Source organism: Helicoverpa zea, chromosome 4 (assembly GCF_022581195.2).
Source record: "Helicoverpa zea isolate HzStark_Cry1AcR chromosome 4, ilHelZeax1.1, whole genome shotgun sequence".
Taxonomy (NCBI): Eukaryota; Metazoa; Arthropoda; class Insecta; order Lepidoptera; family Noctuidae; genus Helicoverpa; species Helicoverpa zea.
This window is the reverse complement of record NC_061455.1, coordinates 11,385,137-11,406,747: the sequence shown is the minus strand read 5'-3', so window position 1 is coordinate 11,406,747 and position 21,611 is coordinate 11,385,137. Positions and strand designations below refer to the sequence as shown.

Genomic DNA, 21,611 nt, shown 5'->3' with positions numbered 1-21,611 from the left:
TAGCTACGTTACTGTATACTATATACTGGTAGAGTCGTGTTTCAGGAAGATTTGATACCTGCTTCATATAAACCAAACCGTGATGAGTTGCTTGTTCTTAAGTAGTAGCTGCCTTTGGCTCTGTGGACGAATATATATGCAGTGTTAAATGTGAAATGGCAAATTAAACTACTGTCATTGCTAATTTACAAATGAAAACAGGCAAATGAAACGGTTAAGCTGTCGGAAATCGCACATTGTGTCAATGGGATTTACTCAGCACAAGATACATTTTTGATTATACTAATAAAATGTTAGAAAGATGTCTAGTTGAATTTTAAATGCAAAGGTTTTGTGGAGTTTATATATTCCAATTGGAGTTGCCTGCCTGTCTTCGAGAGCCTCATTAAACTTTTTGTTTCGTAAATAATAACAATAACAATTCGGAAACTTACTGTGTATTGGTAAGATCCCCCATATAAATAGTCTGGTTGGTGTTGCCTCCATTAGTGTTCCATTCTTCGAAGCTATTCGCGTAAACTGCTTGCAGAGCCGTAGGGTACGCGAGTGACTCCGAATAGTATTGCCAAGCTCGGTCGTGGCTACACAAAGCTGTAAAAATAGGCTATAATATTTTCTTATTTCACAATATCATTGCAGAAATACCATATGACATGGTTTCTAATGATGTAATAAGTAGAAAGTGAATGAATGTTAAGTAAGATATGTTTGTCTTTGACGATGAAACGACATTATTTGTGTATTTGAGTAAGTAGGTTACGATACCTAATTTCGTTGTTGTTCCACAATCGTTGATTTGTGTACCTGCCTACATTACGCTTAGGACAAATAGAAGACAGGAGGATTCAAAGTTGAGATAGAATTTGTCTCCTGGGTCTCTCACTAAACCAATCTTTGACAAAATAAAACGCAGTTTCAAAAGGCTAAATCAGGGCCCTCTAATTACCTAATTGCATAAATTAGCAGATATTTGAATAATATGCCCATAAAGATAATCCAGTGTTTAACAATTTTTAGATTAGGTACAAATTAGATCATTCTGCGACTTATTAGGCATCTGAATTGCATTGAATATGCATGACCCTCAAGTTTATAGGCATCTGACAATTCGGGGTGATAGGGGCATGAACCTTATTACATTTAATTAATACTTTTTGCCTCAATTTTATCTGTGAATTAAGTAATCAACTAGTTAATTTTGAACATGTAATTTTTCGATTTACGACTTCAAATCAATGTTAATGGATAGAAAACCTTCTAAATCTGTATAGGTAGGTACCTTCAAAACCTATGTATATTTTCTCTATGTCCAGGTACAGAACGCACAGTTTTTTTTGGTTACTCTAATAGATGGACAAGTGGATAAAATATATTTTTGGAGGCAACGAAATATTTTATTTGTGAAGATTGTCTCTTTTTCAATTTGAACATTTCGACAAAACAGGTTGTACCAAGACAGTGTAATGTTGCCAAGTATACCTACATTGATAAGGTAATTCATGTGCAGATAACAATATTGTATTTAGAATTGTGGAAAATCTTGCTAATTTTCATGGTCTTGGAATTGGCAGTAATTAGTAGTTAAGATAACAAATGAGGAGTGTTTAATGTTTAGGTAGGTATTAGCTAAACGATTATTGCACCCACAATCTTTGCTTTTATACCTGAGTAGGTACATATCATTTTTATTTCTTGGTTTGGTTGGCTTGGTTGAGCGCATATTGTTTTAGAACTTTGTGCTTCAATGTGATGATGAGAAGACATGCATTGGAGGCCTACGTCCAACGTTAAATAAAAATTACATAGATAGAGATAGAGAAATAAATCTTACATTCTTTAGTGAACATTTCGAAGTCTCCCACAGGGCAACCGGGCTGGGATTCCTTTTCATCTGTATTCGGCCAGAATTCCACCGTGACGTCAGATTTGCGCATACCATAGCCTCCTGCGTCTGTATGTATAACGTCTACGAACAACCCACTCCTGCGGTCCAGGGCTTGGTAGATTGTGAACCCTTCGAAGAACACGCCAGCAGGGTCTAAACCGGTGACTCTATAAATCGAAAAAATAATATAGGCGACAAGATGGACACAAGATTAAATATATTACAAAATAAATTGAATTGGGTCTCCAATTTCTTCGCACTAAGTAGATAATTGGATGCATCTGAGAAGTTAGCCTGTGTATCGACAGTCTATTTGACTTCCGTACCTTGAATCGCGTCACCCCTTACCTGATTATTATGGAGTACTTTCCGTAACGAATGACAAAATCAGTTGGGACTAAGTTGGATGTACGTACAGCAAGCTGAGCGCTGCTTAACTACCCACCTTTGATCGGTTGACCCGTAATGTAGATTTATTTTATTTCCTCATGATATTGGCAATTGGCATTCTAAGATACAATGAGTTAGCACAAGTCAATTAATATTTTCAATTAATTCATTAATTATTTATCTATCTACGCGTACAATACAAACTATACTTAGAGGCTAGAGGACAATCACTATTGCCTATTATTCTGTCGATGTCCTTATCGATATAATAGAGGTCAATGCATCCATTGAATACCGACGATTTAAGCTGTCAATGAACGGAATTTGTAAGTAGATATACTATGATCCTTATTTAATGGCGTGTTGTTTTAATTATCACATTGATTTCGTTCCTTGTAATATTTGAAGCTTTATATAATCAAAGATTTGAAGGTTAAAATGTAGCTGAGTGACAAATAAAATCGCCTACTCATTTAAATTCGTCATGTTGACAGGTAGTATTTTGCGAGCTAATGCGAGAAATGTATCTTGTAGCTTATATACTAAGCTTTTACATTTTCTATACTCACCTTGGTATAATATAGCCAAGTTTCCTGGCCCGTCTTCCAGCATACCCCATAAGGTGGGCTCCAAGAGAATGTGCTATCAATTGCAAGTCTACCACGTTCAAACCAGCTTTGATCAACGTCACCAGCGCGTCTCCCAGTTGATTGCCAATCTAGACAGTAATATAAAAATTATAGACTTATAAATAACTAATATTTCTAGTTTTGAATTTGAATAGGCTAGTTAAGGCTAAAGGTGCGTTCTTTGTGAGCGTTTTGGAAGCGACCGCGATGCGGCGCGGCGCCAAAAACAACAGTCGATTTTTTTTTAAGTGGCCTATGTGACGTGACTTGGTAAAGCCCGGTGCTGCGTAAATTCTTGAATTCGCTTAGGATCGCGTCGCGTTGACTTGCTCACGCAGGACGCACCCTTAGCCAGGGAAAATCCCCAGCCTGTCAGCAGGATCCAACTTTTACTTTTATGCTTATATTCCACTTCCAACAGAATAATAATTGCATAACGTATTAACATATAAAGAAAGTAAACAAAGACGGTCAGAATATCAAGCAGTCGGAACTCCGTCACCATCATTCATTGAATTCTATTGTTCGAGTTCAGGTTCAAAAACCTTTCAGAAATGTGTGTCAAGAATTTTGTTTAAAAGCAATTTGTTCTTTTTTTCAATTAATTGATATGATGAACTTGATCGACTTGTAAAAGTTTATACGTTAATTAAATAATTTGGTTCCTTTATTGACTGTCTCTGTATTTACAGCTGCATATGCGACTACAAAGTTCATTTTTCACATGTTTGCCATGTCTGTTTTGTGACATGAGTCTTGTCCGTTCTGATACTATAGCGTGCTACGTGAATCATACAGAAGTCCACGTAATTAAAAGAAGAAGACTTATCTATAATATTACTCAGCCACCTACCTTAACAGCATTATTAACAGCATACAGATATCCAATCCTGGTACCAAGTAGCGTGCTCTCCGCTTCACCTTCCCAGTTCAGGAGGCATATATTAGACTTGTTCTTAGCTACATAGGCCTGTATCATGGCAGTTGTCGCCGGTCCTTTAACCTTGCCTCGATAACCAAAGGTATAGAACACGGTCTTAAGGTCTTTTGCCAGGCCTGGGAGGATGGCGAGAGGCTCTTCCAATGGCGTTTCTTTGTAATTTGTTAGGGACCTAAAAAGAAAGTTGGTAAATATGTTGAAGTGAGATTTGGAAGTCAAATGGAGGATTATAATTTGATGATAAAAAAATTAGTTGGAGTGATCATCAATTTTGTAGGTAATTTTTCTAGTATTGTGGTGTGGTGTTGCATTGTTAGATGGTAAACAGGTGATGTATGCAATATGTAGGTACACGCTAGGTTTCGTAAACAGTAGTTAAACCACTAGGCACCTAGCAGTCTGTACGACCTGATAGTAATTTCCGATGCGCAATTAAACAAGTAAAGCAATACCAACCAACGTGTTTCGTTTGGTTTCCAGTCTGACTCACACAAACCACGATATTTTAAGTCGGGTTTAAAGTTCATGATTTCCAATTCGTACCTTACAGGAAATATTTTACCTTTGTGGTAAATGTAACTGCTGCATTACTTTTACTCATGTTTTTCTTTACATAATGCTCTCAAACTTAATAATCTCTTAATACGCTGAGTTTAAGTTATTCAGTTAGTAACGCTTTATATATTTATTCCTAACGTTTTATGTCATATAGATTTCCATAATGCGGCAAAGTAATGCCGAATTCCGTAATTTATCTGAAGGACTACTGTTTCTTTTCTATGAAATTATCTTCTTTGTCCATTACCTAATTATGGTAATTATTCTGTTACAGCATGTTACCCATAACTACTGACAAGGTTTTGTACATGTAGGCAACAATACACTACGAACAGAAATCGTGGAAAACATACTACTTTTTGCAGTATTTTCCAAACATCAATGTTTAGCAGTAGTTGGCAATCCGAGCGCGGTGTTGTGAGTCAGTCAAGCTACTCAGCCGCGTCGGTCGTTGTCGAAGCAAGCAAATAGTATGCATGCTGAACTCGACCTGTTGTTTTGTAAAAACAAGAAACAAAGGTCGCCACTCTAACCTGGGTTCATCTATTATGTTACCTGTTTCTAGAGAATATTTTCGTCTCGAGCTAAATCGTGTTTAGTCGCGTGGGAGATGTGTCCGCAACCTACTTCCTACCTAAATTAAAAATAGTCTAATTAGCTAGTCTAGTCTTCTACTTCCGGGAGTCGGTAGGCAGTTTATAAAAGCTTTTAATGTTGTTTATTATATCTGAATCGTAAGATGTTTTTTATTTAATTTTTTGTGCCTCCTAATGCCCGGATTCAGGGTAACATTATTGTTACATTAAACCACTTAAGTTATTATTATAGTAGCTTAATTCTATGTTGTTATATTGCACGCTCATTTTGTATGACATGTGGAAAAAATAACATGTATTTTATTATTTGAGTTCGTGTACCTATACATTAGCCAAAATGATAACAATTAAGACAAAGTATATAACGAGCGAAGTTGCCTTGATGCTGTATCAGCTATTGACAACTGTGTAAACTGTATTGCAAGGTTTTTCATTATAAGTAATGACTCGTTATATTTTATTTCAATATAGTTCCAGCATTATGATCTCGTCTATTCGAACTGTAGCTAGTTCCGTGCTTAGGAAGGTTATTTCCACCTTTTCAATTGTTTTCAAATGCTGCATCTAACTGACTTGAATGTAAAGTTGAATTAATTCAATTATTTTTTCTAATTGCATCGCGGATATTTCCTGATTGCTTAAATTAATCGAGTTACCTATAGAATTTTAAGATTTAATTATCTACAATGCAAATCTCTTTCTTACCCATTGTAACATATAATACTGGCCGCTTGTGTTAACTCTAGCGAACCTGAAATATAAATTTTATTTTAGAAAAACATTTGATTAAATGCAAGAAAAAAATAGAGCCAACAAAGTGGCAGGGTTATTATCTTATTTTCTAAATATAACCTTCGTATATGAATGCCTTCTGAATTACATAAGAGAGTTGAGAGTTCGAGAAAACTTATACGATACCCTATCAATAAAGTACCTATTCGTAACCAAACCGATTTTTATATAAAAACGATAAGTTTTCTCGCAAATTCTTTAATGACATTGATAAGTTCATTCATTAGTCGGATGTAACGAATTGTTGTTTTTCTTTTTTTTTGTTATTTATCGCATCTTTGATTTAAGAATCGCTACCGTGAAGTTACGATTAAGTTAGTTCATGCTAGGTTGAAGGCCAGTATTGCCCATCTCAGAATATTAGAAAAAACTTACCCAAAGGCGCTCTGTACCTCTTGTATATAAACATTTTCTTTTGTATAAACAATTAGCAATTATTACTATCTTAATAAATAGCAATGTAGGCAAATATTTTGTATTTATATTAAGCGACAAAATAAAATAATATCGAAAATTATAAGTCTATTGCATTTTTTTTAAGCTCTGGCCTTTGGAGATAATAAAATAATGAATATAGGTATATCTCTTGAATCGTATAACTTCTTGGTTAATTATAAATTATAATATAGTTAATATGCTTAGAAAAAACATACAATGACGTAAATAACAAAAAAAAAACAATTATAAAATATTAAAAAAAAGACTAACCGATTAAAAAAAGAGGCGTCAAATATAACAATGTCTTCGCACTGCACATTTTTAAAAACTATTTAAAACTCCACTACATTAATTTCGTAAATAAATACTTTTTAAGGATCAACCTTTTTTCAAAACACTTTTTTTATTTTAACGACCAGTTTTTCCGCACGTTCGCGTGCGTTTGCGCAAGGATGCGCGCGCGCCGGTCTAGTAATACTGTAGGACTGATAAATTATCGCTAACGACATTGTAATCAAGTCGCGGAAGTGCACAGATGTTTGTTTACAATCGTAGCTTTTTAACCGCCTACACCTCTATGTACGTACGTAATAGTGCGAGAATAAGACTTGTAAGTTATTTTTTGCTTTTCATTATTACAAACATTATGTACACAGATAATCATCGTATATCATCTTATTTACTATCCTAACTGTGGATTAAGATATTTTCAATTTGGTTATGGTTCAATAAAACACAGACATGGGTCATTTCAAGTTACTGAAGTCGGATAAAAAAAGAAAGACATTTGATTAAAATAAATAAATTTTATTTAGCACACACAAAATTATAGAGAATACATAATTTAAGCTCTAACATAAATATTAAGAAGCTTATAATTCAAAATCATTAGCCTATGCCAGTCAGTAAATGGGTTAGAGATTAAGTTCTTTGCACGCTGTCGTCGTGAAAATCATGGCTGCAAGACCTTATTTTTAGTGTCTTCATATTCCCCGGTGTTCCCAAAAAATGCATTCAAGCTTATTGTAAAAACACTATCTCTACAAAATACTTTCCTAATCCCCAGATGATTTTGATGAATAAGGTACTGTAGAGGTTTTACCCAAATATAGTTAATTCGGGCAGCAATTCAAATAATATTTCTTCGAATACAGATAGATAAGTTTTTACATTGGTTCTACCATCAAGCTCGACGCATAAACCTCAAGCAAAAAGTTAATGAAAATATTTCATTGAAAGTACCTACAATGTATCAGTGAATATGTACCGACTGACAAAGGTAACTAATAATAAGATTGGTAAATACTTAATAAACACACATAATAGCAAAAAAAACTATAGGTACTGAACCTACAACAACCCATTTTGACGGGAAACCCTTAAGTCTGGAATATAGAACAAACCGGCATTGTTAGGTTCTCTGGAATCTGACAAATTTTACCAATCGAAGATTACCGTGATAAGGTTGAAAATCTACTGAAGAAATTTGATAGATTGAGGTACGTTGATGTGTCTGTACCTAATTCCAAACTTTGGTACAAAGGTCTCCTCCTAGTTGGGCGATGTGCCGTTCTGATACAAGCCGTATGGAGACGTGGCCCTTGTTCGCAGGTAATGAGCTCCACGTTGGCTGTAGAAAAAAAAATATCTTATAAAAAATACATCTTCATAAAATTAAAAACTATAGTAAATTCTGCTCTTTTAGAAAATTAGTCGCTTGTGCCTTCATGTATGTGTCTTCTAACCTACGTTACAGTCTTTTATATCGTCCCACTGCTGGGCACAGGCCTCCTCTCACACGGAGAAGGATTGACGTGTCTTCTTGGTAGGTATTAAGATTTAAATTCACACTGCATTTATGCTTCGTGGATTTTTTTAGTAAATAGCCTGATTTTGGTAAATACGTATTGGCTTTAATTTCTTTAGCAGAGAGTATATTCAAGAGTGAAGCTTGACTTACCCTTGATCGAAAAATGTTGTCATGATTAAAGTCCGGTTAGGGTCGCCTCCTCCACTGAGCCAACTTTGGTAGGACACTGCGTAAATGGCTACGAAGGACCCGTTTCTCGTGATACTCTCTGCGGCAAATCTCCAAGCCATGTTGTGGCTGCACATAGCTGGAAAACAATTGAATGATTATAAAACCAAGTCATATACATGGATTTAGCTTTTGGCTTACCGTAAGTGGGTAAGTATGTAGATTTTCATCTTTTTGAAAGGAAAATGCAAAATCTTCTTTGTTTAAAAGCCAGTTTCTATGTACTTTTGTTCGAAGCTAATAGTTAGCTAATAGCTTAAGCATCCGAATAAAATATAGGCTACTTTTATCTGGATGCTTGTGGTAGAAAAGCAAATTGTGTAACTTACGATCCGTGCTTCCAACACATGCGTTCTGAGAGTTAGGCTGATCAGTGTTAGGCCAGAACTGCACTGAGACGGTAGAATTTCTGATGCCATAGCCTCCAGCGTCCGTATGAACTACCTCCGTGTAGTCGGCATCGGTATAACTAAACGGTCGATAAGTTGAAGGAGGATTGAATAAAGGCCCAGCGGGATCCAGCCCCGTCATTCTGGAAATAAAAATTAGGTATACATGTAATATCGTACGTTATCTTCACATTACCAAACAAAATGTATTGTTAACTTTCAAAAGAGATTCCATGGACTTTCTTGAAAGTTCTTCTCCATGAGACCAGCTCCTTGGAACCTTGCAACTAGCTTGACTTCAAATTGACCTACTATTTGAAATAAAAATTATTTTGACTTTGACTGGCTCACTAGAAAAATCTGAAATTCTACTCGAAGAATATGAATTTAATTTTGCTTACTCACCTCTGTAGTGTATAGTTTGATGCTGCGGTCCTGCGCCCAGCGCCTCCGTTGACGTGGCTCCCGAGGGAGTGACCCATCAGTATAAGTCTCTCCACAAATAATATACCATTTTGGAGCAGAACCACCAGCGCTGCACCGAATTGATCGCCGACCTATAATCAAGAGCCACTATCATCATAAATTTTTGGATTGTGGAATGTCTAGAGGTCTTTAAAGTTTTGATAACATTAACTGGCACGCTCTTTTGATAAGCAACCCTATGTACTAATTTTGTTGAAAATATATGATACCTAGTAATATCAAAAACCTGAAGAGTATGCTTGTTTGCTTGATTCGCTAATCTGAGAAACTACTGGACCGATTTAAAAAAAATCATTGTTGGATAGCTCATTTGTCGATGAAGGCTGCGTGGTGTCCTGAGTGGCTACCGTTTTGTTTGGGCTGCTTTTGTTTTCTACAACTATACATAATACATACCGTTTCAACCCTATTCACGACACAAGCATACCCAAGTGCACAAGAAGCTTCTGTCTCCCAGTTCAATATGCAGCAATTGGTATCATTTTTCGTAAAGCAAGCCTGCATCATGGCCGTATTTGCGGGCCCGCTAGGCTTGCTCTCCCAGCCACCAGTGAAGATCATAGTAAAGTTCTTTGTAAGCAATGGCTTGACGAGGGTTGCATTATCCAATGGTGCCTCTATGTAGTTGGTGAGAGTACTGAAAGGTTTTTAATAGTATTACACTTGGGAGTTGGGTATTGTTGGAAATAAGGTTTCGACTAAGCAAAAAGCGACTTATGGCTGATTTCTGAGCATTATTATTGATGATTTATCTATATTTTTTTAAGCAAAAAGGAATAGATAAACTGCCAAATAGACCATGTAACATATAAAGTACATGTCTTTCGAATGAGTTCAAAGAGTTTGCACATTATGACATGACTGAAGCAATTATGGGTTTCCTTACCCGTTGAAACATCTTAAAGAGGCTGCTTGTGTTAGTTCCAGTAAACCTGAAAGGGATGTAACTCTTATTTATTAATTTATTTAATAGTTTGTACACATAAAATCACAGACTAGAATAAATAACAGAAAAAAAATTACAATGGCACAGCTTATTTCAAAAGAAATTTCTTCCAGCAGGCCCGTTATGGGATAGAAAATATGAAATAAAATATTACTTATTTGATTTCTAATGATCCCTTGATTCGATGTTCGGAAACAGTTAGTTACTTACATAACACGAGGAAAGCCGTTTTCAAAATGTTTAGATACATGGTAGTTTTTGTAATTTTCCTTTGTAAATGCTTGTACTAGTCAACCTACTAGTCAACTGACTGTTAACTGTTAACTTTTCGTCTATTCTCCGGCTGTTATATACTGAAAAACTTCTTAAAAAACACTTGTTTTAATTAACATAAACAAACTCAAATATGTATGTAAAATATTTAAATAAAACTACTTTTACGGATTTTATCGCGTTATATTAATATTATTTAATCCCGACGTTTCGGATCCTTTACAGCATCCATGGTCACGGGCAGACTAAGGTGTTGGTCGTCTTGATATATTAGTTACAAACAGCTACCCTACATTTTGTTGATTATTATTGACAATCCGATTCACGCAAAACGAGCTCACTGTATCCATAGGTCGAGCAGTTGTAGGCTTGGATTTTGATTTAATAGTTTCTATGATGGGATTCCAAGCAGGTGGTATGCACCAGCCATCTTCTCTATTGAAATTTGGATGTTTTTTAATTTCAATAGCCTCGCGAATCATCCTAGGTAGGAATCGGTTTTCTCTTGCAAGGACTTGTGGTTTATCAAATCTGATGTAATGCTGGGCCTTGTCTAGTGTGTGTTCACAAACTGCTGACTGTCTGGAACGGCGGTGTTTGACATCGGCGATGTGTTCTTTTACGCGGGTCCCTATGCTTCTTTTACATAGGCCAAACTAAAAGAAGCATAGGGACCCGCGTAAAAGAACACATCGCCGATGTCAAACACCGCCGTTCCAGACAGTCAGCAGTTTGTGAACACACACTAGACAAGGCCCAGCATTACATCAGATTTGATAAACCACAAGTCCTTGCAAGAGAAAACCGATTCCTACCTAGGATGATTCGCGAGGCTATTGAAATTAAAAAACATCCAAATTTCAATAGAGAAGATGGCTGGTGCATACCACCTGCTTGGAATCCCATCATAGAAACTATTAAATCAAAATCCAAGCCTACAACTGCTCGACCTATGGATACAGTGAGCTCGTTTTGCGTGAATCGGATTGTCAATAATAATCAACAAAATGTAGGGTAGCTGTTTGTAACTAATATATCAAGACGACCAACACCTTAGTCTGCTCGTGACCATGGATGCTGTAAAGGATCCGAAACGTCGGGATTAAATAATATTAATATAACGCGATAAAATCCGTAAAAGTAGTTTTATTTAAATGTCTAATATTCGCGTAAGTGTCAGAAATCAATATGTATGTAAAATATGTTGTGTTTAATGATGCATGCATAACAATAGGCTGCTTATACACTAACTGTAGTAAGAATAAAATAGTTACTCAAATAATATAATGAATAGCTAATGAAGCCAGATTAGTCATTTATACAGCAAGTAGGTAAACTAAGATTCGTATTTCAACAAAAAGCAGGTCATATCAAACAATGCCGTAGTCAGTTCTTGGCTGCTTCTCATATTTGATCTGGTTCGAGATAAGAAGTCCTACCATACACGTACAGAAAACTAACGTGAAGTGGACTCTGGAGCTGCGTTTCCCTCCCTTAAAAACTACCCTTCCATTAGGTACCATTGAAATACTCCCCATCCAAATCGACTAGGAAATTCATTGTTCCTAAAATCGTTCCCGTTCACAATTTCCATCATTGCACTTGCCGCTTCTCTGGCGTTGCAAAAGCCAAACCTGTCAATAGTTCTGCTCGATTTCATAGAAAAATGTGATGTTAGCCCTGCATAAATTCCAGAGAGCTAAAAAGTGATATGCATCTCTTTAATGAGAAAATGTTAGTTTAATTAAAACCGTGGTTGAAAAGTACGCATATTTTTTTATTCCTTGTCAATACGTGTAATGGTTCAATGTGATTTCGAATTTTGTCATGAGTTTGTATCTAGCAAATTTTACTAATTGGAAATTTATTTACAACGTAACGGCTATCTCTGTTTAAAAAGTGCTGCCAAGCAGCCTCTTTTATGTAACCTTCCCTATATGGGTTTTTCTATGAGGGAAGATTAGTAGCTGCTCCCAAGCATGTTCAGAGTTCTCTCGGCCAGCAACCAGCAAGAGAGAGTCTTGGGCCTCGAGGCACTCTTTTTAAGATCGGAGTTGATTTTTTAAATTTTGAAAGTCGTTGCTACAGGGGTTTGTATAAAATACTTGATGGCGTTCCTACTTAGTATGGAATGGGGGGTCGAAGGTACACTTCGGGGTTCATGAACCTTGCCACAGTGTACCTTCAAACCCCGTTCACCTTAGAGGTACAGTGAGGAATCTCCACGGAAATCTCACTAATCCGTCCAGCGCTGTGGCAGGCTGACTGCCAACCTCACTACATGAGTCATTATATAACATGTAAAAAACCAGGTAACTCACTCTATTAACTTCAAAAATATATAAAACACAAACAAAATATTGTAACCCGAATCCACCAAAAATCAAAACATGCATTGTTTGACGCATATTGTCATAATTGACGTAACAGGACGCTACAGGAGGTGCCGCGGAGAAGCCCTTCACTAAATCATGAGGTATATTTCTTGATATAATATTGCTTTAAACAGAATCTTCTTAAATGTGACATAATTCTGTAAAACTTATATGCAGATTATTTTACCTACATATCGTACCTATATAGATGAGGAATTCGCATTGGTAAAATATTATTTTAAAGTAATTTTGATTTCTATTTTTTTCCTATTTGGTTTTTCGTTTTAAATTAGAATAAAATTTTCCAATAATTATTGGAAATATCTTAATTCCCTAAATATTCATATTCTCACCTTCAATAAATTATTGTTATATAGATAAAAAACACAGCTGGTATCGAGTAAATAAATTAGATAGGCATAGGTAAGGTTAATTAAATGAGACCTTACTAACCTTTAAAGTTTTACAGGGCTCTATTTTGTATGTCATACATAAAATTACCCCAAGTCGTTCGGGTTGCCCGGGTAACTGGGTTGAGGTCAGATAGGCAGTCGCTTCTTGTAAAGCACTGGTATTCAGCTGAATCCGGTTAGACTGGAAGCCGACCCCAACATAAATGGGAAAAAGGCTCGGAGGATGATGTTCAGTTAGGTTAGTCCTGATTGTATTTAATTTAGATTTAGTGAGAAAATCTACGATGCAAGATTAGGGACTGGTAAAATACTGTGTAGATAGGTTCTACCTACAAATACCTAAGTGTAATCATGGATATTAGAAAGAACTTTCAGCATTTCTATGAATGTAACTGTTATTGAATGTTTTATGCTAATGCATAAATTGGTGTGACGCTACAGTCAATAACAAAGATCACATATAGGTGACATTGTTATGAATGTGACCCACGTAAACCATAGATAGGTAAATAGAAAATATTCAAATGTAGGTAAATACGAAAACATGAAAAATAAGTATTTGTTATGATAATTAGGTAAGTTATTTTTTAAATAAAATGAACGATATTATCTATTAACTTAAGGAATTAACTGTCTGCTTACGTAAATGGAATGTTAGGTACAGACGAACATTATTTAACCGTCTGGCTAGACACTTAACTACATGTGATAAGGTATTTTAACTTTTATATTTGAGTTCATTTTGAAAAGCAGAATGTATTTTGATCGATATTGCACCTAACGTTGAAGAGGTGACGAAATAATACAAAAGAATTAAAAACTGCACTGATTTTATTTTAAAACAATACCGTTACACAAATACACAACACGTTTATTTATAAAAATATTAGTAGTAATAAATAGCCTTATTATTAAACAACCACTAAACTGAAAAAATAACATCGCTGTTCTTATTCTATATTTCTACAAAGTTTAAAATTAAGTATTGCTTAACTTATGTATCTATTGTTATTATGAAAACTATATGTAGCTGTACAATGGTACTTATAACTATAAAAGTAGGTTCTACGGCAAGAAATATCCACTTAGGACCTTCACACTTAAGTAGGTAATTTTACTGATCAATGATGAAACTGAATTTCAGAGAGAGAAAATAATATAACTATGGTTATTGTGTATCGAATATTTATATTGATATTTAAAAAATCTTCAAATAGATACAAACAATTTTGTGGACGTGTATCCGAAGAACTAAAATAATGAGTACCAAAATTATTTTGGTCCTGCCTCTCTTACAAATTCTGTTAGTCCAGCTACAAATACCGAGAACAATTTCATTCAGAGTATCTAAGTTTGAATATTTGCTCTTGATTTTTGCTCAATAAGTTATCCATAATATTGCTTATATTATATTCTCAATTCGTATGATTAACATTCTCAAGTAATTTCAATAACAAACAATCGATATATTTACAAAAAATCTCGTCAAAACCGAGTAAATGGAACGTGACTAGATCTAACCGCCGTTTGGCGGGAGAAGACTTCATTCAAATATATTACATTTATACACAGGTAAAATGTTAGGAAAAATATTTAGCGTTAATTCCGCGGGACAATAAATCGAGAATTGGATGGAGAATGTAGTCCTATACTCATGCATATGCACATACAGCAAAGGTCCCACTCACCCTCATGCATATGCATAAAAGAGACCAATGCAATGTTACGAGAGATTCATGTTCCGCATTTCTGCTAAGTAATGCCTGATTCCATAATTTCAACACTGCAAAAGTCTGTGCGTTCAAGGCGGGGCAGCTGATATATTGTTAGGGATGACCTCTGATACGTTATCAGCCGAGTCCTCCTCGTTTTCCTTATTAGCCGGTTCCTCTGGTTCGTCCCTCATGAGGGCGCGGTACTTCTTGGCGATGACCTCCCAGTCCACCACGTTTTCTATCTTCGTGGCGTTGCTGAAGCTCAGCTGTGAGCCTAGAGGACTGAGGTGTACCACCGACAGACGCGTTGAGTCTGATAGGGGAATAGAAACAACGATTAAGAAATTGTCAGATATTATTACATTATGTGCTGTAAAGTGTACGCAATTTCTTTCATGTGATTAAGTGTTCTAATATAGTTTTGTTAGGAAATTTTCTAGTATATATATGCATGTGTGTTAGGAAAAAAATATAGACAGTTAAATTAAGTGTTATTGTGTGCGTATTTTGCGTAGAATTTTAATTATCTGTGTGCGTGATGATATTATTTTCAATTCATTATAAACCAGCAGAGATTACCGCAATTGTGTCTACCTGAATGTCACTTGAGACATTAATCGTGTACCTAGTTCTGCTATTAGAAAATCATCCCTTTTTAAAGTGCTGTAAAATAGAGTTTATTAGTGTTACAATGAGAAAAATCCTTACCCTTAGGCACAACCTGTCCCCTCTTGACCTTGGACAGCCACTTCGCTCCAGCTTTGGACCGCGCGCTCATTTGGTCTTGTCTCTGCAAACCGATCATATGCACCAAGCTTGGTCGCTTCTTTTTGCTTAATCGTTCCTGGTGCGAAATAGTTGGATTAAAAACAGTGTGGAATGTGATAGATAGACCTGTATACCTTGTGGGTGTGATAAGTGTGGGTATTACTGAAGTGCCTACTGGTACGAGGTACATGGTTTTGAATTTTGAGTTAAGTTCCTGATGATTAATTTTATAACTACTTTGGATATGAAAGTGTTTGCGAATTAGTGAAAACTACAGAATGTTAAAGTGGCTAAACTTACTTAAATGTAATTTAAAAGAAGTATAGTTAAATTTCCTATAATATGTCGTCAGTAAGTGCACTTTGAAAATGAAATATTGAAGTTATGCACAAAATATAGACGATATTTAAACATTTTGTAGGTTTGCTGCGTGTATTTTGAGTAAAGTAGTTGTGTGTTGGAAAATGGAATCAATTTAGGTGTAGCAGTGTAGTCCTCTAAGACTAGGCTAGATATAGAAATATATAAAGTTGTCAGAAGATTGCAGACCCTCATACATTTTTATTAAAACAGTTGCCAGAAATTTTAGTAGTAACGAGAAGTAACAACGGATGGGTCGAAAAAGTTTGAGATAGAGTACATCAGCATTTATCTTTGACCCCAGCTTTCATTTATAAATCTTTCAGACATGCCCCAAATGAACTCAAGAAACGGACCGCCTATATGAGGTACTATCTCAACACTGTTGAGGAATAAACTATAATCTTGTGTATGAAATTTTCAGAATGAATATTTTCAAAGGACGCCGGTGCCAAGACTGCTGTGTTCGGGCCATGTTGACCAGATTGCCAGTAATTAAATTCGTTGTTTTACCGAGGCCCAGGGCAAGCTTTCCAAAGCAAGCTTAATAAGTTTTGGTCAGTAACAGTTGGACGCTCCACTCAGTGGGGGAATCATTTGATAATCTCATACGTAAAAACGTAGGCAGTATTTGTCATATAATGGGAGGTGTTGGTGACTCACCTTACACCTGTGTATGAGCCACATTAGCCACGTAGTCACGAGGTTCAGTGGCGACGGCGCGGTGCTCGTGCGATGCATGTTGCGGATCAATTTCGACAATCCGTATTTCCACTCAATGTCTGATTGCGCCTGAAAATTATCGCTCGTTAATATTTTGCCTAATTATTGTGAGTTTTACATTGTAATCGAGGACAAGGACTCGACATTGTAGTAGAAGATAATTGAAAATATTTTAATAAAGAGGAAAGAGGTTAGATTAACTAAAATGTTTTTTTTTTTCATTCTGAACAAAGTCTTGAAATTGATAAGTGACAGAAATGCTAAGACGTCTTTATACTTTAATTACCCAGGAGTACTATCTTTTAATTAACAATGAAGAGAAGTAGTCGAGATAACCTACATAAATAGGCGATAATTCGTTCCACCAAAAAGTAATAATGCAAAAGCGAATTCCAATAACACATTTTACAGACTATTGCAAAAGCTATAGTAAGTTCAATTCATTTTAAGGTAGGTAAGTCAATACATGCAATACTTTAGTAATTATTTTATTTTTAATTTATCAATTTCAAAGTTTTTATGTTGTTATCAATCATTTCGACTATATTACTCAGACATAAAGAGCTTTCTCCAATATATTCGAAATTGAAAAAATATACTGGCTTTTAATTTAAAATAGTTTGGAAAAACGTGACAGCAAGTGAAACTAACAATAAAGATCAAAACAAAAAATATTTGATTTTTGATATTATTTTTAAATAATTAATTCACAAATACCACAACGTGCTGGCATCGAGCGTCATTTATTTAGGTAGCTGTTTTATATCTCACGTTTTAGTACATTTGTTTATGGTGTATGCACACGATACAAGACGGTTCTGTTTCACGTGTTACCTGTATCCTCTGGTACGTGTCTGACATCATAGCGATGAGCAGATTGATGAGTACCACCACCGACACCAGCATGTAGATCCCGAACACAATTTTAAACAGGTAATTGGTCCAAGCCGGCTGTATGTTACTATCGTTACGGTGCACCCGCGTCTGGTCCGTGGTCGTCTGGCCGAACACCGCGAAGAACAGCAGCTCGAACGAATACAGTGGGTTCATAGTAACTGCGAACAAAAGATCAGAGCTCTGGGCGACACGCAGTTACCTGTATGCGTTGGTAAGTGTCCGACATCATCGCAATGAGGAGCGTTATGAGCACCACGACCGACATCAGTAAGTACGCCCCGAACACGAACTTGAATATGTTCTGCGTCCACAGCGGCCGCACGCTGGACACGTAGTTAAGGTCCGACAACGTTATCTGTCCGAAAAGTGCGAAGAACAGTTTCTCCAACGCCTCGACCGGTGACAACGTCGCTAGAAGACAATACTCAACATGGACCACGGTCTGGTTGCGCTCGGCGACCACCGGGGTAGGTTGATGCATGGCTCTCTGCCTATCCACACTTCATTCTTTCACTTTGTACAATCATTACAATAGTGAACATTACAAATGAATGCTTGGTCTTCTCCTGCATCAATCTTCCCGTTCATCTAAAGATCTAACACGTCTAATTGACACCTATTTGTATGGATGAGATAGATTGATACGGTTGTGTATGCTTTCTTTACATTGGTATAAAAAAGTGTATGTGTGTGTCAAAATTAATTTGGATTTTGGTGTTTAAAAATAATTTCGTGTAAGTGTGCTAATTATAGAGTATTAATTAGTTAGTTTCCACTTATTATACCAGTGCATCAATCCACCCCGTCCCGTCTACGGCTAGACATCGAGAGCGGGCGAGAGACGCCACAATGACGACAAACAGCCAAACATATCCGAAACATAAAATGTACCTCGGAGTGGTGAAACAAACGCAGGACATAAGCCAGCCGCGGCATGCGCAAATCAAACTTGCTCCATCAAATGCGGTGAGGTCGGCCACTCATTCCACTAAAACTAGTATAGTGACGCGCAATGCATGTTCTGTGACCACATCTGGAAACCACGTCTCTCGTAAAGCCATGTGATGCGATGCAGAAAATGCATTGTGTACGTAAATAGACATCAAATATTCTAACCACCAAACACTTACACGTGCCATAATATGAAAATAAAACTTGGAAATTATGGCGAGGCGAAGTGTACTTGTATATTACAGAGTCCTAACATTCCACATTCGTATCGTGATGGCAACGGTTGTCTAATGGAATGTAACGTATAAACCAACGATGATAACATTCTCGATGTGATAGACACTCAAGCTTGCAAGCGGATGCATATAATTATTGTTTGGAAAATAAATAGTAAAACAAGCACATCGAGTTGTAATGCGATCATCGTAAGGAAAATGGCATTGACACATAAATATAAACAAACTGTTCTGTTCGTGTTTGCGGACTTACGTCCAGTTGGCCCCTGTTTCCTTCTGTACGATTCCCCAGAAAATGGATTTTGCCATTGCGTTTCATACGCTTGTCGCTTCAATCGAAGACTTTCTATTACGGCAACAAGTACAACATTAAACATTTCAATGAATAGATATGATCTACATACATGAATGGACAGTATCTATGGTAGATGGTAGGCAATGTATATGTGATGGATTCACACTCACCGTCGGAGAACAGCTTCTTCCTCTGTTGTCTTGCATACTTATTGTCTTCCGCTTTGATGATATTCCTGAAGGGCTGGTTCAACGCAACTATGTGCATCGAGAAGCCGAACACAAATATCGCTAGCACAGCGAGGAACCTGCCCAGATCCTTCATGAGATCTCCAATGATAATAGCCCACGGACCGAATAGGTGGTGGAAGGATAAGAAATCTAATATTTGAACGCACGCTAATAGAAATGATAAGGCAAAACATTGGTTCCTACAATACATAAGCGTTGGCCAATACTTAGGTAATACGAATATCCAGCCGACGACGTGAGTGGCCACGCCGATCATGCCGCACAATAATACTGCTATTTTGATCCAGCCGAGCCCAGACTTGTCGCTGGGGTTCGTCAGCTCAAACAGAAGGAGGCCGCTCAGACAAATGAGCAGCATCCACTCATACCACCTCGGTATTAAGCTATCCCTAAATATCGAATTATAAATAGGCGTTATGGCTACTAAGGCTAACAATACCATCAGGTAAATGTGTGAAGTTAAATACGACATGAACTTAATTATTGGAATCTTATTATATCTATGGCCTAATGGAAGAGAGAACACCACCCATACGGGTGGACATACTATGAACGCGAAAAAAAGGAACATAATTTTAATGCCGGTCCATTTGAGGCTGCCCCTCCAGAGTTCCTGGAAAGAAAAGGAAAAATGAAATGGTTGTTATTTTTCATGAGTATTGTACTATTGGTATCAATTAGTTAGAACAACTCGTGGCTCTAGTCGAACTGATCAATCAAAGGATAACAATAGATCAAAGTCACACTTGTGGTCAATGTGTACTTCCAATAGCACAGTGTGTTACAGTTGACTGACCAAGCTAGGAAGATATACTATTACCATGCCTGACTTTCAGCCTTAGCTACCAAGGGTTGTCTTATCTATTAACTGGGTTGAGGAGGCAAGAAAGGCAGACGTTTCATATAAAACATTAAACAGCATTCCGACCCGATGAGGCAAGAGGGAAGTTACCTATATTTTACCTGAAGATATCTCTGTACGACGGTGTGCGCGATGACCTCCTTCTGTTCGTTCTCTATGAGCACGTCGAGGAACTCAATGTTTCTGTTGTCGGTGGCAGTGAGGATGTGTCCAGCGGACTCGGCGCCGGCGGCTAGCGCTAACAGTTCGGTGGCCATCGCCTCGCATTGCTTGCCGGCCGCTATAAGGTCTTTGGCACGCTCCTTTTCCTGTTAGAAACGTGGCATGAATATTGAGTGATTGGGAAATCCTAATCCTAAATAGTATTAGAACTAAAAATAAATCGTGTTAACGTGCCAATGTGGATTGTTTCTTAATTTATTCGGATAATATAAATTGGAATTGATTGAGATTTTACAAACAATTCTAAAGAGAGTATTTTTTATTTCTTATATGGGATGCACGAATTATTCCAATATGTCGCGGGCAGAAGCTAATGCTTAAATAAGTAAATGACCATACCTTAGTGGAAAGAATAATGTAAATATTAGACAGCTTAGCGGCAGTGTCAACAGGCGCCGGCGACACCAACACGAACTCTTCAATGGGTATGTTGTTATGGTTCTTAGAGCACACCATAAGGTTATACACGAACCGTTTATCATCCATAAGGGATTGCGTATCGTGTTCTTTATGTAGTAAGTACTCTAACACATCGTTGTGGTTTTCTGAAGCAGCGAACCAAATTGGAGCACAATTTAGGTTAGTTTCGCTTTTCGGCGAAGCTCCTGATTCGCATAGAAGTTTAACCACGTTTAGATGTCCGGCTTTCGCAGCACAATGTAGTGGGGTCCAGCCGTTTTTATCCGTCGCGTTTATTTCGGCTCCTTGACCGAGTAACACTTCCACCATTTGATAGTGCCCATGCGTCGACGCTATATGTAACCCAGTCTTTCCGTGTCTGTCTGTACTTTGAAGCAATTCTGCTGATCTACTTAGGAGCAGTCCTACAATAGACATGTGACCTCCGAAGCATGCAAGATGTAGCGGATTGAACCCCTGAAAACAGAATAAATAAAGGTATATGTATATAACCTTGGGTTAGAAGATTTTGGACATGAGAAGTTGGAAGATGAGGGAGGACTTACATTTTCATTACTAGCGGCGTCCACTTGTACTCCAGCAGAGTTAAGCAGTAATCGCACGACATTTTCGTTACCATTATAAGCGGCTAAATGTAGTGGAGTTAATCCAGATTCAGCACCTAACTCTGGAACTAGTGAAACCCCCGTTGGAGCTTCTGACTTTACAGTTCCTGGTACGTGGGATAGGAGTTCTCGCACAGTTTCTGAAAAATAATGAATTA

At 36.9% G+C, this 21,611-nt stretch overlaps 3 protein-coding genes across 3 annotated transcripts in view; all 3 read right to left on the bottom strand.

Annotated features, from left to right (window-relative positions):
• On the bottom strand, positions 1 to 6,723 carry LOC124630107 (pancreatic triacylglycerol lipase-like). The gene is made up of 7 exons (XM_047163840.1): positions 6,499 to 6,723; positions 5,704 to 5,749; positions 3,758 to 4,016; positions 2,845 to 2,993; positions 1,832 to 2,052; positions 435 to 591; positions 1 to 120 (listed from the first exon to the last, which is right to left on the bottom strand). Exons 1-7 carry the CDS (start codon positions 6,545 to 6,547, stop codon positions 42 to 44), a joined length of 960 nt encoding a protein of 319 aa, XP_047019796.1. The 5' UTR covers positions 6,548 to 6,723; the 3' UTR covers positions 1 to 41.
• A 353-nt stretch (positions 6,724 to 7,076) lies between these two features.
• Positions 7,077 to 10,337, bottom strand: LOC124630016 (lipase member H-B-like). Its single transcript, XM_047163720.1, has 7 exons — positions 10,298 to 10,337; positions 10,028 to 10,073; positions 9,538 to 9,778; positions 9,061 to 9,212; positions 8,596 to 8,798; positions 8,189 to 8,345; positions 7,077 to 7,858 (listed from the first exon to the last, which is right to left on the bottom strand). Exons 1-7 carry the CDS (start codon positions 10,335 to 10,337, stop codon positions 7,780 to 7,782), a joined length of 918 nt encoding a protein of 305 aa, XP_047019676.1. The 3' UTR covers positions 7,077 to 7,779.
• Positions 10,338 to 13,967: 3,630 nt separating this feature from the next.
• Positions 13,968 to 21,611, bottom strand: part of LOC124629697 (serine/threonine-protein phosphatase 6 regulatory ankyrin repeat subunit A) — a 38,312-nt gene continuing 30,668 nt past the window's right edge. Inside the window, exons 12-19 of the mRNA XM_047163210.1 lie at positions 21,394 to 21,593; positions 20,768 to 21,304; positions 20,308 to 20,514; positions 19,264 to 19,957; positions 17,549 to 17,769; positions 16,655 to 16,783; positions 15,572 to 15,707; positions 13,968 to 15,176 (exon numbers count right to left, since the gene is read on the bottom strand). Of these exons, the coding sequence (XP_047019166.1) occupies positions 14,950 to 15,176; positions 15,572 to 15,707; positions 16,655 to 16,783; positions 17,549 to 17,769; positions 19,264 to 19,957; positions 20,308 to 20,514; positions 20,768 to 21,304; positions 21,394 to 21,593 (2,351 nt within the window). The 3' untranslated portion in view covers positions 13,968 to 14,949. The remainder of the gene's footprint in view (positions 15,177 to 15,571; positions 15,708 to 16,654; positions 16,784 to 17,548; positions 17,770 to 19,263; positions 19,958 to 20,307; positions 20,515 to 20,767; positions 21,305 to 21,393; positions 21,594 to 21,611) is intronic.

Bases quoted from the DNA above. Each gene is read 5' to 3' on its own strand.
- LOC124630107 (XM_047163840.1), bottom strand. From the start codon at position 6,547: ATGTGCAGTGCGAAGACATTGTTATATTTGACGCCTCTTTTTTTAATC. The intron at 5,750-6,498 runs GTTAGTCTTTTT...TTTATATTTCAG, and splicing joins GACGCCTCTTTTTTTAATCG to GTTCGCTAGAGTTAACACAA. The intron at 592-1,831 runs GTAAGATTTATT...CTATTTTTACAG, and splicing joins CGAAATGTTCACTAAAGAAT to CTTTGTGTAGCCACGACCGA.
- LOC124630016 (XM_047163720.1), bottom strand. From the start codon at position 10,337: ATGTATCTAAACATTTTGAAAACGGCTTTCCTCGTGTTAT. The intron at 9,213-9,537 runs GTATGTATTATG...TCTTGATTATAG, and splicing joins TCGTGAATAGGGTTGAAACG to GTCGGCGATCAATTCGGTGC. The intron at 8,799-9,060 runs GTGAGTAAGCAA...TTTTATTTCCAG, and splicing joins TCAAACTATACACTACAGAG to AATGACGGGGCTGGATCCCG.